The 15,689-nt window shown below is 56.0% G+C and overlaps 5 protein-coding genes across 5 annotated transcripts; 1 reads left to right on the plus strand and 4 right to left on the minus strand.

Moving 5' to 3' along the window:
* The first annotated feature begins 1,298 nt into the window (after positions 1-1,298).
* On the plus strand, positions 1,299-4,803 carry N657DRAFT_640903 (uncharacterized protein). The gene is made up of 4 exons (XM_062792059.1): positions 1,299-2,197; positions 2,256-2,804; positions 2,856-3,967; positions 4,029-4,803. The coding sequence occupies exons 1-4, from the start codon at positions 1,340-1,342 to the stop codon at positions 4,444-4,446; spliced, it is 2,937 nt and encodes a 978-aa protein (XP_062650781.1). The 5' UTR covers positions 1,299-1,339; the 3' UTR covers positions 4,447-4,803.
* Positions 4,804-4,849: 46 nt separating this feature from the next.
* On the minus strand, positions 4,850-6,226 carry N657DRAFT_640905 (carbohydrate-binding module family 1 protein). The gene is made up of 7 exons (XM_062792060.1): positions 6,196-6,226; positions 6,070-6,143; positions 5,978-6,019; positions 5,808-5,874; positions 5,521-5,671; positions 5,235-5,413; positions 4,850-5,046 (listed from the first exon to the last, which is right to left on the minus strand). Exons 2-7 carry the CDS (start codon positions 6,137-6,139, stop codon positions 4,950-4,952), a joined length of 606 nt encoding a protein of 201 aa, XP_062650782.1. The 5' UTR covers positions 6,140-6,143; positions 6,196-6,226; the 3' UTR covers positions 4,850-4,949.
* Positions 6,227-8,897: 2,671 nt separating this feature from the next.
* Positions 8,898-9,279, minus strand: N657DRAFT_668973 (uncharacterized protein; the record flags this gene model as incomplete). Its single annotated transcript, XM_062795469.1, has 2 exons — positions 8,898-9,120; positions 9,179-9,279. 2 exons carry the CDS (start codon positions 9,277-9,279, stop codon positions 8,898-8,900), a joined length of 324 nt encoding a protein of 107 aa, XP_062650783.1.
* A 112-nt stretch (positions 9,280-9,391) lies between these two features.
* On the minus strand, positions 9,392-11,896 carry N657DRAFT_640913 (glycoside hydrolase family 2 protein). Its single transcript, XM_062792061.1, has 5 exons — positions 11,208-11,896; positions 10,966-11,144; positions 10,173-10,907; positions 9,978-10,107; positions 9,392-9,854 (listed from the first exon to the last, which is right to left on the minus strand). Exons 1-5 carry the CDS (start codon positions 11,726-11,728, stop codon positions 9,485-9,487), a joined length of 1,935 nt encoding a protein of 644 aa, XP_062650784.1. The 5' UTR covers positions 11,729-11,896; the 3' UTR covers positions 9,392-9,484.
* A 946-nt stretch (positions 11,897-12,842) lies between these two features.
* On the minus strand, positions 12,843-13,648 carry N657DRAFT_668975 (uncharacterized protein; the record flags this gene model as incomplete). Its single annotated transcript, XM_062795470.1, has 2 exons — positions 12,843-13,289; positions 13,425-13,648. The coding sequence occupies 2 exons, from the start codon at positions 13,646-13,648 to the stop codon at positions 12,947-12,949; spliced, it is 567 nt and encodes a 188-aa protein (XP_062650785.1). The 3' UTR covers positions 12,843-12,946.
* Between the last annotated feature and the right edge of the window lie 2,041 nt (positions 13,649-15,689).

Below are 15,689 nucleotides of genomic sequence, written 5' to 3' on the forward strand. Positions count from 1 at the left end.
AACACTTGTTCACACGACAACAGGACGGAAGGCACGAAATCCTATAAGCACCCTTCCCCCCTCTCCTCCCTTTCCTTCTTCTCGTTGTATCCTTGCCTACCTCTCCTCCTCTGTTCCGTGAAGCCAGCATTGGCAACAGACCAAAGTCGCGGCCATGCTTCGACATGAAGCCGGCTTAGGCACCAAGACATCAACCAGGAGCCCGCGTTGATGATGCAGAGGTCACCTCCTGTCGCCCACAGATGCTGTAGCCTGTATGCTGGGAACCAGTCGAGCTGCTCAATTTCCAGAGCTAGAGACTTGCGTCGAATGTCACAATAGTTGCCATGCAGCGGCCGCCGCCGTTTGGTGTTAAGAGCAAGTCGCAAGAGCTGAACCCGGCAACGCTTCCACGAATTTGTGGGTCTGGCTTCCATGCTCCAGTGGTCAGCTGGAAAGATGGGCGAAACCTCATGCCGCGTTTCGTATTGAGACCTGGCTGCAGCCCAGGAACGCCTCTCATAGACGTGATATGCAACGCACTACTGTAAACGAGTCCCCGGGTTTGTCTTGTTTCGTCAGCCCTACGGAGCTACGTGGTCAGTTACCAGCGAGCCCATGGCGCTGATGCAGGAAACGAAAAGCCGGAAACTGCCGCACATCGCGCGTGGAGACTCGCGGAGCCAAGGTTGGATGACCGGTTCGACGATTGGACACGGCAAGCTCTCGTGGTTCCCCACTCGCCGAGGCGGAGTCACTGCTTGGCGGCCCCTTGGCAACGAGGACCGCCTGCCTTCCATTCTGCGTCGCCGAGCAAATCACGACGTGTCCCATCCTTCTCTCATCATGGACTCTTGGTTGCCATTCCCATCCTCGCGACTCGCTGAGATATAACAGTGGGGAGTGATGGGACAAGAGCCGAGGTGTTCAAAGAGCAAGGCGACTTGTCCATTGATCTGACGAGCCCCGCCGTTTGTCGGCCCGCGCTAGGTGCTCGTGAACTGGGAATATCGGACGACTCCGCATTTCTAAGTTGTTTTTCAACTCCATAGCGGGCCCGCCGGGGGCCATGCATGTCGCGAAATGATGGGTAAGGACAGCACCCTGAATCACTCGCGAACACACGAGCAATCCAGGGGGACCCTTCTTCCGTTCTCGCCTTGTGATGGCTGTCACTCAACTCATCCAAAATGGAGCTGACTCGCTCGCAGCCCCGCGCTTCCATGGCGCCGTCCCTGAGGAACATAGCCAGAATGACGCCGGCCACTTCTTAACTGGCCAATTCAACGCTGCCCCGTACATGGACAGCTTTGCTACGGCGGGTCAGGATGTAGCGGCCGTTCAGCCACTTGGGGACCCCATGGATCTCGACTTCGATTTCGACGCCGCTTTATGGGCAGGGGCCCTGGAATCTTCAGTCAACCACCAAAGACCAGACATGAACCTCGACTATCGTGCCCCAATGACCACTATGCCCTCCGATTTCCTGTTCACCGAGGACGAAGGGCCTTTGCCAGCGGCGCCTTCTTACTACGTCCAGCCATGTCATGCCGGCAACATCGTCAGCGTGCCACAACCCCAACCAGCTGAACCGTCCCCTACACGAACTGTCTTCCCCGCACCGCGTTCTGACGTGGGATCCGACGACGCGAAGTCGCTGGAGGAGGGCACTCAGAGTGACGTGGCACATCAGCGGTTGCGCAGGCAGCTGTCGCTTTTATCCAAGGGCTGGGCTGGAGATGAGATCCGGTTCAAGAAGTGCGACCCATCAAAGGCCCTTGTGCTGCATAACCTCGCCATGGAACTGGGCCTGGGCTACAGTCACGATGTCAGGAGCCGCGAGGTCTTCATGTCCCGCCTCGGCCCACCGGAGGACGCCCCAAACCCGCAGATCTCCTCATTGCTCCAACGCTCTTCGACCGAACTCGATTCGACACTTTGCCTTCCAAGCCTGCCGGCGGTTTCAGAGATCCACTCGTTTAAGATTCCTACCCGCTCTGCGCGTGAGTCCGGCCAGCCAGATGTAGCCGCAAAGGACCAGCCGCTCGTTCGTCGCCCAAGCCGCAGTGAACGCATCAGCGACTCGATCAGCAAACTTAGGACGTCCATCGCCAAGGGTGGTCGGCGAGGCCCCCTCTCCGAGAATGGGCGGCGGGATATGAGGGCGCTAGAGGCAGCGGGCGGCGCTTGCTGGAGATGCAAGGTCCTTCGTCGGAAAGTGAGTTGCTCAACCTGAGGATGGTGTCTCGCGTACTCACAGCTGATATCCACTCCAGTGCGACCCCGGCAGCCCGTGTCGCTGCTGTCTGCAGACTGTCCCCATGCCCCAATTCAGCGAAGATGCGCCCCTGTGGCCCCTAATCGGGTGCAGACGTGGACCCCTTCGTGATGCAATCCCGCCACAGCTGCTCTGCCCGGATCCAAAGCCGTCACGCCACGGCGCGTTCGAATCAACATTGGCGCTGGCGCGGCGGTGCCGCTCCGCCGATGTCGCCGAACGCTGCCTCTTGTTGGCCGAGAGCCAACGGATCGCCGACATGAAGGCCCTGCTCGAAGGCGCCTCGTACAAACCATCCATCTCCGATCCGGCTCTCAACGCTTGCTTCTGCTCGTTTGTCGAAGCCGGCCGGTATCGTGATCGTGTATCGTTGCAGAGAAGCTATTCCTACGGGCTAACGACGGTAACATACACCGAGCTTATTGCTGTGATCGCCTGGGAGCTCGCCGAGAACCAAGCTGTGATGCCGTCGCTTGAGGTCAAATCCTGGGATAGCTTCATGCGCATGCTCGAGACAGCCGCCATCTATGAGTCCGAGGTTGGCCAGGTAAGTTGTCGAGCTCTGTACAAGATCTGATGAAGCCTGATGGTGGTACAGACGTCACTTGTGATTCTTTCCATGATCTGTCTCAGACACTGTCTCGAGGCATTGCGGCTCCACTCAGCAAACCTCCTTTCAGGGGGCCACGAAGAGTGCGGCGGCGGCCAATGTCAGGTGGAATGCATTCGAAAACTCAGGTCCCAAGTCGCAGCTTACGTCGATGAGCTGTCCTCGGTCATCTTCAACAAAGAGAACATGCGAGATCGGAGATGGTGGTTGTCGACCTTCTACAGCCTCTACATCCAGAGCTATGTCCGGCACGCCTTGATCATCATCGAGAAGCAGCTGCGGTTCCTGTCTGCTGAAGATGTTCCTGCCGAGGACCTTACCGCTACACAATACATGCACCTCCCCGCAGTATTATTCACTGCCGCATCGGCCAAATACGACCCGTTGCTCGACGGGAGGCTTCAGTATGCGTTAACGGACAATTCTGTCATCCCAGAGACTTCGGTTCCCGAGCTTCACCATTCAGCTGCGCGCGAGGCATGTGAGGTCGTTAAATGGCCCGAGGCGGGTATAAGAACGCCGTATCAGTTCCTCCGTCGGCTGCTCCAGATCGGCTCCCTCGATTTCTTTGACTCCGGGTTGGATGCCTCAGTGACAGGCTCAAAGTCTCCCTCTACGTCCCTTTCCTCTCCATCTTCGGCTCGTGGCAAGATCGGGTCGCCGATTGCTCTGAGCCCCCGCGCATTTGACGAAACCGTGCCCTTCCCAAAGCCCCCTTACGCCGAGAGCAAGCGAAACTCGTGGAACAGCCGCTATTCGGGGCAACCGTCGACCAAGTTCTCAAACATGAGCTCCGACAGCTTAGCCCGCACCGTCTCAACCGAGATGACTAGCTTGTACGAGTCATCCATCATGGCCGGCGTGTCCTTCTCGGGCCCGGGTAGCTTGACAGACCTGAACAACGAGGCGTGCCTGGACGACGGGACCATCAACCCGGCGTTATTTTCTGTCCACCACAACGGTTCGTCGCAGTCGCTCGACCAGGTCGCTGCGAGAAGCTTTGTCAGGACCGAAGTGCCGGAACCGGGCTCTGAGCCCACATTTGTGTGCAACTGCTGCCCCCGAACACCGCGGCACTTTTACACAACTGAAGAATTAGTGTGAGAAGAGGAGTTCCTTTCACCTCTTAATACTCGATATCGCTGCTAACCCCTGAATCAGACAACACGAAGCCGAAAAGCCTCACCCTTGCAGCCAGTGCAAAAAGCGCTTCAAGAGCCCCACCGAGTGCGAGCGGCATGTCAACGCGATCCACCTCAAGTCCGACTTCTGGTCCTGCAAGGCCCTCGAGGACCCACTGCTCGCCTACCACGCGCAGACGTACCGAGGCGTGGTGTTTGACGTGTGCGGCTTCTGCGGCGGCGAGTTTGCGCGGCGCGAGGATGGCGTCATCGCGGACCGCGAGGCGTTGGTCGCGCACGTGCAGTCGGTGCACAGGGTCGCTGACTGCGATCGAAACAAGAAGTTTTACAGGGCGGATAACTTCCGGCAGCACCTCAAGAATACGCATGTGGCTTTGCCGGGAAGGTGGCTCAAGGCCCTGGAGAGGGCGTGTCGGAGTGCTGAGCAGGCGGTGTGATATATACCTTATACTGCCGTAATGTGTCATGATTGGCCTCGTGTGTTGGACGTTTTCCTTGGAGCGGGCGTGCCGGAGTTTGGGCATGGGATAGATCTTGGGAAGTTGCTGGCGACTGGACTGGAGAATTTCCGGTAATATGTGATACGACCCCAACCTTAATCTGAGGGACTGCTGTCAAGTCCGTTAATATCATCACCACAGATCTCACCATCACTCTGCTTCGAAAACTGCACGTTTGTCCGGCTCTGGTCCTACTGCACAGCGGCACATCTGAACATGATCAAGAGGTAACATCGTCGACTTCAAGGTCTGTACATGGATGAAGAGAATATGTACTGTCACGCTAGGTGAAGTATGTGCAAGAAAAAAACTTAAGTCCTCCTCATCTCTGAGCCCTGGCTCAGTCAGTCCTTCCAACTGCCCTCGCCGTCTCCTCCTAACTTCCAGGTTCCCAACCAGCCCCTGCCCGCTTGATTCTTCTTTTTTCGCTTGATGCTTCTTCAGATGCACTGCGAGAAGTATTGGTTCGCGACGACGCAGGTCGAGCCGGCGGCGCATGTCGTGCACCCCTTCCAGTTGAACCCACCGCACTGGCCACTGAGTAAAGAGGGATTCACGTCAGCATCAAACACAAGATAGTTCGTGAACCACCATGCTTCTCTCAGGGGTATATCCAGGCCATTTCCCCCTTAATAAGCGAACATTACGCGCCCGGGGAAGAAGGATGCAATGACTTTCGACGTCTGAGGGGGATTTCTGGAGGGCAAGAGGGAGTGCAAACGTACTACTTGGCAACGGTGCACGACGGCGCAGACGACGTCGTGGCCGGTGCGTCCGACGTCCGGGTGGACGTGACCAGCGTCGTGGCGGGGGGCGTGGTGGTGGTAGCGGGGTTTGGGCCGCCGCCGTTGCAGGAGAAGACGGCCGGGCCGGGGACGGTGTAGTTGCGGAAGTTGGAGTAGATCTGTCCGACGAGGACGGAGTTAGTAAAACCCCTAGCTGGTTGAGGGATGGAGTGGGCGGGGTATGGCTGGGAGTCTGGGACAACCAAGAGGGAGAGAGAGGGCTTACGTTGGCGGTGTAGCCCGGATCGCTCTCCTTGAACGCACCCGGAATGGAGACGGTCGGGCCCGGGTTGCCGCTGCCGCCGTTCGTGACGGTCACCTGGGCGCAGGAGATGTAGAATTGGGGGATGCCCGCGGGCCAGGGGTTGTGGATGCCCCTGCCATCAATGTCAGCTGTGTTTCTCCTATCCAAGACGTGTCGATGGGTGTTCAGGGGCAAGTGTGCGGTCCCCGGGGACGACGGCTCCAGAGATTGGTCTTAAGGGTGTGTGCTTGAGGTTAAGGCTTGCTTACAAAGACTGGATGCGGATCAGGTAGTCACCCGAGGGAATGCATGTCGGGATTTGGGCGGTGTAGGAGCCTAGAAGAAAGGGTTAGTGTGCCTGTGGAAGTATAGCGGAGAGAATAAAGGAGGAAAGGAAGGCGGGTGAAAGGACCGTCGGAGCGGGAGACGGAGAACGTACCGGAGAGTGTCCAGGTGGCCTGGCCTGAGCTGAAGTCTGGGCCTGAGAACGGTCAGTTTGGGTCATTGCAGTCATGTGTGTCTGTTGCTTACCCCAGTCCTTGATCTTGAACCAGCTGCCGCTGCCGTCGTAGTCTGAGGCCTTGCCGGGAGCCTTGGACATGTAGCTGCCAGTGTTTAGTCCACGGTGCTAGAGAAGGCCCTTTCCACCCAACATACATGGAAACCGGGCCCTGGTGATAGACAGGAGTGTCGAGAGTGAAGGTGAACGAGTCACCAGCCTTAACGGTCACCGTCTCGGTGGTCGCGCCATTTGCACCCACGTTGCACCGCAGGTCGTTGGAGCTCAGGTCCGTCACGGGTGAGTTGTAGTTGGAGTTCTTGCGGATGTACTTGAACACGTCGTGCTTGGTGCCGCCGGTCGTCAGCTGCTGGAAGATGTAGTGGCCCGAGACCTCGCTGACGGCCAGCGAGAGGGCGGCAACACTGAGAAGTCCCTTCATTGTGGTATTATAGGGGGCGCCGATTGTTGACGGTGGTCAAAGAGTGGCGAGTGAGTTATGGTCCATCACCGGGATTCTCGCCCTATATATATGGCTTGGTCAAGACCGCTCAGGATCTGGAAACCGGGTCCAGCTCGGCGGGTAGCATCCGTGTGGTACCATAATAAGCCGTCTGTCAGCCAGGAGGGCACAATTCCGGCTGCCATGGTCGCATCTCAACCGCCAGAGACTTATCGCCATCCCATTATCACGGGCCGGCAGCCGGGCTACTGGAGTCACCTGGATGCCCCTGTCCCGCGGGATGGTCCTTAAATTCGGCAAGCCATTGTCCGTTTCCTCAAAAGGTAGGACAAGCCTCAATGTCTTGGCCAATCCCACGGCTGCGAATTTAGCCGCCGTGATGCGAGTGTCCCATTGCTACCATCTGTACCCCACAAGCCCGAAACAGAACAACATTGTCCTCGCTGTCCATGCGACGTAGATCCGGCTGATCAGCCGTCATTGCCAGGAGTATCGCTAACATGTTTGGAGCATATCCGAGCCAGTAACTTGACCCCGTTTCCCGGCTCTGGCCTCAACAGTCAGTGGTCTTCCCAGGATGCCCACGGCGGACAACATGGGAGGTACCGACTCCCAAGGGCTTGATAAACAGATCGCATCGCAGGTGGCCCGTTTGACCTACGTCAGCGGAGGTATGTTGCATGATCCGTAATTAAAGGCCTTGGCGGACTGGATGGATGCTTCGAGAACGTGGATGGTTGACCGAGACCAAGCATGAGACTACCTCCCAGTACGACCCTGAGCCCCTAGAAGCCAGATGCAGGAACGCTAAATGTAGGAGAACGGTATGTATAAGAACTAGCTATGAATAACGAAGCCCACTGATGGGATCAAATTCCAGCATATCTGCCCTGTCACTGCTACCAGCTTCGGGCTTCCATTTCCCTCTCGTTCCTTGCGGTTGATCTCAAGAACTGAAAGCAGTGTTTCCCGTCCCCACACCTTGGGTCTGTTTACAGGGACCGTGGCACACTGAGGCAGATGTCTGTCCTTCCTTGTTCCAAGAAGTATATTAATGGATTGAGGCCACCAATATCAGTCGTAAGAACAATGCTCGATTTCCGCTCGGTTCGAAGGACTGAGGGTGTGAGAAGAGCCCTGGCATCCCATCATCCGAGCAGTCTACATGAACCTCTGGCACAAAAGTTTCAAGACGGAGATGCTCAACCTGCACCCCTCCCAATTCGGAACTCGCCGACACACAGGACTCGACGATGACATGGAGGAGTGTTCCTTGCACTTAACCAACGAGTTGGGCCGGAAACCAATGTCTGACACTGGTCCCTATTGCCTCAGACGTCCCCGGCATCGGCTAAGGAATGACGGGCAGGAAGCAAACGATACTCCGACTTCTGCTGCATGTATCCAAGCCAGGTGTGTCGAGCTGCATGATATTTTCTTCAAGTTGGTTTGACTGGTGACGTCAAGCGGGAGAAAGACTGGAACGTGCAGTAAGATGGAATGGTTGACTATGTTACCAATTGGAAGATGTGGACTTCTCGGAACGGTAGCTTATCATGAAAGTGATGATAGTTGGAAAATCATCCATTTGAGTGCCGAGACTTGAAGTTCACATCGCACCCTGGGTGGCATAATTATACCTAAGGTCTTTAAAGGTTTGAGTCATGACTCGATTCGTCGCAAGTGAAGGGGACTGGAGGTTACGCGTGCGGATGACATACTGATAACGTCAGCTACCCACGCACCCCACGACGCCCTGACAACGGTCAAGGCATACGAGGCAACCAGGCTCATATGTGTTAGCCTGAGTAGAAGCCTGTGTCTAAAGAACTGTACAGAATTTCCCGATTGCCGACCTGTTCGTTCCCCTGATCCCCTCCTGTCGAACTGGGATGCCGCATTTTGTCTGGTCTCTGTTGCAAAGGAGCCACGCGGAGATATTCCTGGAAATCGGAAAATAGACAGTAGATTCAATTAGAATAGGGCACATAAGCCGGGGTGTCTCGCTCTGTTCCCCGAATCCCCAGGCCCTTGTGGCCGGTGTTCTGAGGCCCGAGCATTCGAAACCTGCATGATGATGGCATAGCTCTGAGCTGGCATAGCTCTGAGCTGGTGAGTGCCGGAACTCACCTAGTTACTACTTCATAGATAAAGAATGTGCCGATGCCGGCTCGTGATCGCTTCGCTGAGGAACAGGCAGCGCGGCTAGACCACTGGGTGACCTTCCCCCGTTCATCTTTTTCTTGGTGTCATCGACTGAGGAACGGTGAGCGAGAAGCATTCTCAGAGATGAGCGCAGGTTTTTTCTGTTCGTCGGAATGACTGGAGTTCTTGGTGAAGGGATGCCATCGTCAACATGAACAATACGACTAGCTTGAGTCGTCGTCCAAATCTCCGTCAGTTCGGGACTCCAACCCGCGTCTCGCCTACCAGCGGTCCGACTGGTATTGGCAACTTCAATTCTCCAAACTCGGAAGACATCTCGTATGCCCATGTGTCACCACATGACCACGTTGAGGTGTCCCGTTCCACTGCCTTGGCGAACCAGGTACCTTTCCGACGCTTGGCGCTCTTCTGTAACATCAATAAGTCGAGATGGGGCTGAACGACTGTGATTATGCTTGTACGCCGGAGTTATCGTCTCACAGGGGTTGAGCTAACCAGGGCAACTGGCTTACAATTCCGTCTCTTGGATGATGTCGAGACATGGGTAGGAACGCCTAGGAAGAGAGGCAACGCGGAGGCCGAGTGCCACCCAAATCAGAAACCAGGGAGTCATGGCTGTCTCACTGTCACGGCACCTCCTAGACCTTGGGGAGAACGTCTGCGTCGTCTGGCGGCCAACTTCTGCAGCAGAAACAGATGATAAGGGCTCTCAAAGTCGGAAGGATGAAATCGTATTATTTCCTAAACCAGCTGCTGGCTCTCTCCAAAACCGCCACGGCAGAAGGGCGAACCCTATCGCCAAGTATACTCCAATTGCACTAATGGGGTTGCTGTCCCGAGTGTCCCCCGCGGGCTCCCCCACCGCCAGACTTATGAGGGCCGGGCCTATTCTCCGGCCCCGCTCCCCTGACCCTCCCCCGCGCCGCCTCGTACAGCCCCTGGATATCCTTCTTCCACTGCTCGACATCAACCCTCACCACGCGCCGATCATACGTCATCAAGCCATTGACCTCGCCCTCGACATCAGTCGTCTGCGTGTAGACTGCCCCGCTGCAGGCGTACTTTTCGACCTGCTCGCGCAGCAGCTGCAGAAGGACGTGGGCGCGGTAGTGGTATGATTCGAGGCCGGCATTGTGGAGCTCGTAGGTCTCGTTGATCGTCCTAACGGCTTCTGGGACAGGCCAGAGACTTTGTCGGGGTTGGCATGTTAGTATGTGTGTTTTTGAGTGCAAAGACCTGTTGGTGATTGAGGATGGGGATTGAGAAATGAAATCAAATGTTACGGAGGGGGGCAGGGTAGCGGGTACGTACTTCTCATCTGCTGGCCGGTGGCCGATCCCGCCAAACTCGCCTTGGAAGCCGATGCGTTTGGGGTCGTAGGGTGTGTTTGGGAGCGAGGACCACGGCGTGCCGCATTGAGGCTCGGCGTAGTGGTGGTTGTCTAGCAACACGTGTTAGTTCCAGTCCACGAGACTCTTCATCCAGTGAGACTTGAGATGGGCTCACCGTGATAGTCACCCGCCCCGTGATCATGCCACCCTGTGACCGAGTTGACCAATCGGCTTGAGTCCAGCTCACGAACTCGGTCAGTCAGAAAGAACTCAGGATAATAATTCGTTCTCTGGCCCCATCCCTCGTTGTAGATGACCCAGGTGACAATGCTCGGGTAGCTCTTGTGCTCGTTGACCATGATCTCGAGCTGGCGTTCAAACTCCCTCTGCTCGGCGTCGGTGGGCGGGGCGTTGGTGAAGACCCTCATCGAGGGCATATCCTGCATGACGAGCAGACCCAACCGGTCACACGCTTCGTAGAAGAGGTCAGGCTCGACCTTGATGTGCTTCCTCACCATGTTCATGCCCAGGCTCTTGATGAGTTCGAGATCGTACACCATCGCTTCCAGAGTCGGAGGCGTGTAGATTCCATCCGGCCAGTAGCCCTGGTCGAGGGGGCCGAACATGAAGACAAACTCGCCGTTGAGCTGAGGCCGTTGGATTCCGTTGACGACGCCGGTGGAGATTGTCCGGAAGCCGGTGTAGCTCTTGACCTCGTCGTCGCCCATGATCACGGTGATGTTGTACAGAGTTGGGCTGTCGGGCGACCAGAGCATCGGCGATGGAACATTGACGGTGAAAGGCTGGTCCGACACATGCTGCTGGGAGGCAACAACGTCACCCTGGGGGCTGGCAATCGAGATATCAACAGGCGTGTTCTCCTTGTGCCAGCTGCGGGCAACCACGGTAACTGAAGCGAGTCAGCCAAAGGTCACTCTCGTTAGCGTCGCCTGCCCTCGAGAACTTACCGTTCCCGTTCATATCGGCAGTAATGTCCAGGCTCGAGATGAAGTCCTTCGGGACGCTCTCAAGCCAAACAGTCTGCCATATTCCGGTACACGGCGTGTAGAAGATGTGAGAAGGCCGCCTGACCTGCTTGCCTTGGGGGATGCTCTGGTCATCGGTTGGGTCAAAGACAAAAACATGCCTAGAGCCTATGGTCAGGAACGGCGCTGTCTGCAAGCAATAAGCCGGAACCGACGATACTTACAACTGGTTAGCGCCGTCTCGGACAATGTTGGATGTTATGTCGAGGGTGAAGCGATGGTAGCCCCCGCGGTTGGTTCCAACCTCGGCTCCATTGACATACACGGTGGCCTCGTAGTCGACCGCCTCAAAGTTGAGCATGACCCGCCGGCCATTATCAGCCCAACGAGGCGGGACAGTGAAGTTGGTGCCGAACCACATGTGGATGACATTCATCTCCTGGATACCGGAGATTCCGCTCTCAATGCAAGAGGGAATCAGGACTTCCTGTCCCAGAGGAAGAGCCGGTGGGTTGGCGACATCACCTGGGCCCTGAGCTTTCTGGAATGTCCAGATGCCGTTCAGAGACTGCCAGACGTCGCGGCGGAGCTGCGGCCGAGGATACTGCGGCCACGGATTGGATCCGACCTTGCTGGTCCAGGGCGTGTCGAGAGGAGGTTTGAGAAGCTGATATGGCGCCGCGGCATCGGCGCATGCCAGCAGCAGAGTGCATAGCGACAGGATAAGCTGAGTGATGGTGATCATGATGCAAAAGCTGCTGTGGTGAAGTCAATCAAAAGGGTATGCAAAATTATCTCAACCAGTTGCCAGAAAAGGGGAATTGGCGATGATGAGCGAGATGTGGCATGGCGGAGAGGAGTACGGGGCGGCACTAGGCATAAGTACTAGTGTTCGCGGCCGGCTCGAAGGAGGATGGATCCTGTTCCGTTCATGAACAATGCCAAGTCGTCCGCGTAAATGGAGTGAGTTGTTAAGATGTCATGGGACCCGGTTTAGGCAGCTCGCTGCCGGGGAACATCGGACGGCAGGCTGGGCAGTCGGGGACCGGCGCCGGAGGTCACGGGGTAGCATCGGTGTCTCTGAGATGGCTGATCATTGCGGCGAGTTGCATGCGGATCATGGATGAGATATCCATCTCGCTGTGGTGAGGGGTTGCAATCTTGCAGCTTCCGAGTTGGGAAGAGATACGTTGCCAATAAGGCCCTTATTGGCAACAGTAGGTGCTCCAAAAGTCGCGGAGAAGGCATACTCAGGGATCCTATGACATCGTGCTGGCCAAAGTGGAGGAGGCCTGGCATATGGGTTGTGTGACGTTGTTCGACCCGGAGGAAGGATGAACCCACCTTCCAATACTGTGGAAGGGGCACTTCTCAAAATTAGGTAGGTACCTGCAACCAAGGTGGAATTGGCCATAGAATCGAGATATCAAGTCGCACAATCCGCATAACTCAGCTGTTCATGCCTCGGGCCACCACAGCTGTCTACACCCTTCTTTCGGTCAGCGGAAACAGTCCGGCTCGGGAGACACGGTGTAGCATGAGATGGGAAAAGATATTGAATATTTTCCTAGACTTCATTGGCGTGCTATAAGTATGCAGTGAGACTAAGACCGCGTGGGCGTGGAAAAGCAGCGTTGTAGCACATGTGGAACGAAAGGGAAGTCGGGAACTCCGACAGCGTCTTCCTTTCCCAGAGTCATGATCAGTGACGTCAAGGGAGCCGAGAACAGTTCAATAATGTCAAGCACCGCTTGCCAACCCCTGAATCGTGTCCCGAGATGGGTTGAACGCACCAACGTCTTGAACGAACTATGTTTGCCAGAAACCTCACTCTAGTGGTTCTGTGTTGGTTTTGAACCCATTGAGCCACTATTACATTGGTTGCTACCAGACAACATGAAGCCAAACTTTACCCGGTACGAAGCCAGATCCTCAGCGCCCGCCCCGACCTGGACGCCTGGCCTCATCCATGCCATGATCCATGAGGCCTTCTGGTTACGCCTTCCCTGTCTTCTGCGCTCTGGGCTGCTTTGGCGCAGCGAGCGAGAGGTGATTCCTGCGATTTATCGGTCTCCTCATCGTCGTAAACTTGGGGCGTACCGCGCCGTGGAGACGGCTCAAACCCCAATGATCTCTCGACCCGAAAACCAAAGTCCACCAGCAGCCTTTCCGGGTTGACGTGGTAGTGGCGGTTTGTGTCCTGCAGAAGCTTGTTCCACGTCCTCTTGCGGACCCTGGTTCCTTCGCGGACGGCGCCATGGCATTCGCGCCACTTCTGGCGCACTTCTCGAGGTTTCTGTGATCCCCTCTTTGTCGAGCCAGTCGATCATGTCCTTGACGAGCTCCATTGACTCCTCCGCCATGCTCTGGGATGAGGAACACCTAGATCTTGAGGAACAACCTGGTCTCGATACGCTCGACCGCATTGTGCGCCTCGTCACGGAGACGATGCGAACTCTTCCATGTCCTCCACTTGGTCTTGATCGAGATCTTCCGCATCATCCGGGTCTCTGCCGAGTTCGCGTTCCTGTTGGAGCTCGTCTTCAGACTCGGTGTCAACCTCGCGATTGGAAAATCTCTGCTGCCTCGCCGGTGCTCGAGCAGTACCGCGGGCGCCGCCTCGGCCTCCTCTTGCGGAGGAGCGACGGAGTCCTGGCTTTGCCATTCTTTTCTTCACAAGGGGGGGTGGGCGATCACTCCAGCGTCAGACGGCGTCGTTGTGGAGCCAATCGTCATAGATTGACATTACAGTTAAGGAGCTTGAGAGCTGTTTCTCACAGATGGGCCTCAACTATATTGAAGCAGAACAGGGGCCGACCGCGAGCCTTTGGGCCGCAGGAGCCCACAGCGATAGAAAAAGCCGCCAACACAATTGCAGTTTGGACGGGAAGGACTGCCGACACGGACAGAGTCATGGAGGAGGCCTGGAGAGAGAGGTGGCTCAAGGAACGAGACGGCCGGACAGCAACGAGGCCCGCAGATGACCTTGACCACCAGCACGAGACTCTGTTCCAAGACAAAACCCTAAGGAGACACGACGGCCTCAGCAGAGCGAAGAGTTCACTGTTGATCCAAATTCGAACCGGGGCCATAGGCCTTCGGGCTTTCCTATTCGAAAGGAGAGTCCCAGAGGTACTGACGCCTATATGCGAGTGTGGAGAGGGGCGAGAGACTGTCGAACACCTTGTGATGTGGTGCTTGGCCCCACCGTTGACTCGAAGATGGGAGAGAGCCGAAATCAGAACGCGAAGGGACTTTTATTCTGTTCTACAGGGAATCAGTCCCAAAGCTGCACGGCTAACGGGGAGGATCCTGGACTGGCTGATGGACTCGGGGAAACTGCCGATGTACGGTCTGGCCAGGAGGCTGGAGCTGGAGCTCGAAGTCTAATACCCTTTCCTTCGAAGGCCAAGAGGCCTTCCCACTTTGTATTTGCAGGATCGCACACTGATCGTTTCCTTGATTGTCGATATGGGTTTTTCACCCGGCCCACGAGGGCGCGGTTTTCTTGTATAGTAAGTTGTTGAAGGTCCGGCAAGCCCAAGGGCACAGCGGTGTAGGAATAATATATATTGAAGCAGATGGTTGTTGACCTTGGTTACCGCCTCCCAGTCTTCGTCATACTGCCATTGACGACGCCGGCGACCTCAAAGACGGTAGCTCTCTCGCTCTGTCATTCAGGACAAAGAGCATCGCATTCGGCCAGAACTCACAAAGTCCTAGGCCATTTATCGGTTGGTAAACTAATATCGCTATGCCTGACGGAACAAGATCTTCTGCCCTTTAGTTGTTTTGAATCTTTTGTTACAGGCTGACGTTGGTGTCAAGAACTTGAGAGTTTTTCCGCGTAATTACAGTACGTATTCGAGTAAGGGACCCACCCCTTCAACAACTTGAATGCTTCAATTCACTGTCTCTCTAATCTCCGGAAAGGGGAACTGGGTCCTGATTCCCCCCACCGTCCCCAGACCCAGGGGTTGAGTAAACTATGAACCAAATCGACCATGGAGACCAGACCGAAGACTGAAGCTGCCCATCTGCCGGAAGGCGCTAACATTGCCGCCCTCATACACATCCCCAGTTGAATCGGAATCGGAAGTGTCCCCGGATCTTTGGCGGTACTCCACCCATCACTCGTGTCATTGTACAACACCTCCGGCTGGATTGGCACCTTTAGGGGCATGCTTCTGTCCTCCTTCTCCTTTAAGTCAAACCTTTACAACCTCCTCTCCCCATCAACACCCAGCATCGTACCGTCCCCCGCGTCCCTTACTACCGCCAGCCCACTCCACCCATTCTGCGTCGTAGCCGGTGGAGGATCCGGAGCAAACCACTCCTTCAACTCCTTGCCCACCCTGAGGACACCTTCCCCTCGAAAATCATATTTTGGCACCCACTGTTACGGCCACTAACAGTGGGTGCAAGAAGGTTATTTACAACACCAAACCCTGCTAAGAGTGCTAAAACGCACATTCCGAATGCCAATTCGCAAAGTTGACCACAAAGTCGACGACGCCAAAACCACTCGCGCATACCCGACGGTAGCTTGGTGGGCTTCTCTTCAACAGAGGAGCCTTACGAAGGCCCAAGATACCCTCGACACTACTCGCGCGCCACGCGCGCTCGATATATCCGCGTCGTGTGAACCAATTCAGCACCCGCGCACCCAGCCACCGGCACTGCACGCATCGAAACAACAGATCAAG

This window comes from Parathielavia appendiculata (genome assembly GCF_033297405.1).
Source record: "Parathielavia appendiculata strain CBS 731.68 unplaced genomic scaffold N657scaffold_2, whole genome shotgun sequence".
Lineage (NCBI taxonomy): Eukaryota > Fungi > Ascomycota > Sordariomycetes > Sordariales > Chaetomiaceae > Parathielavia > Parathielavia appendiculata.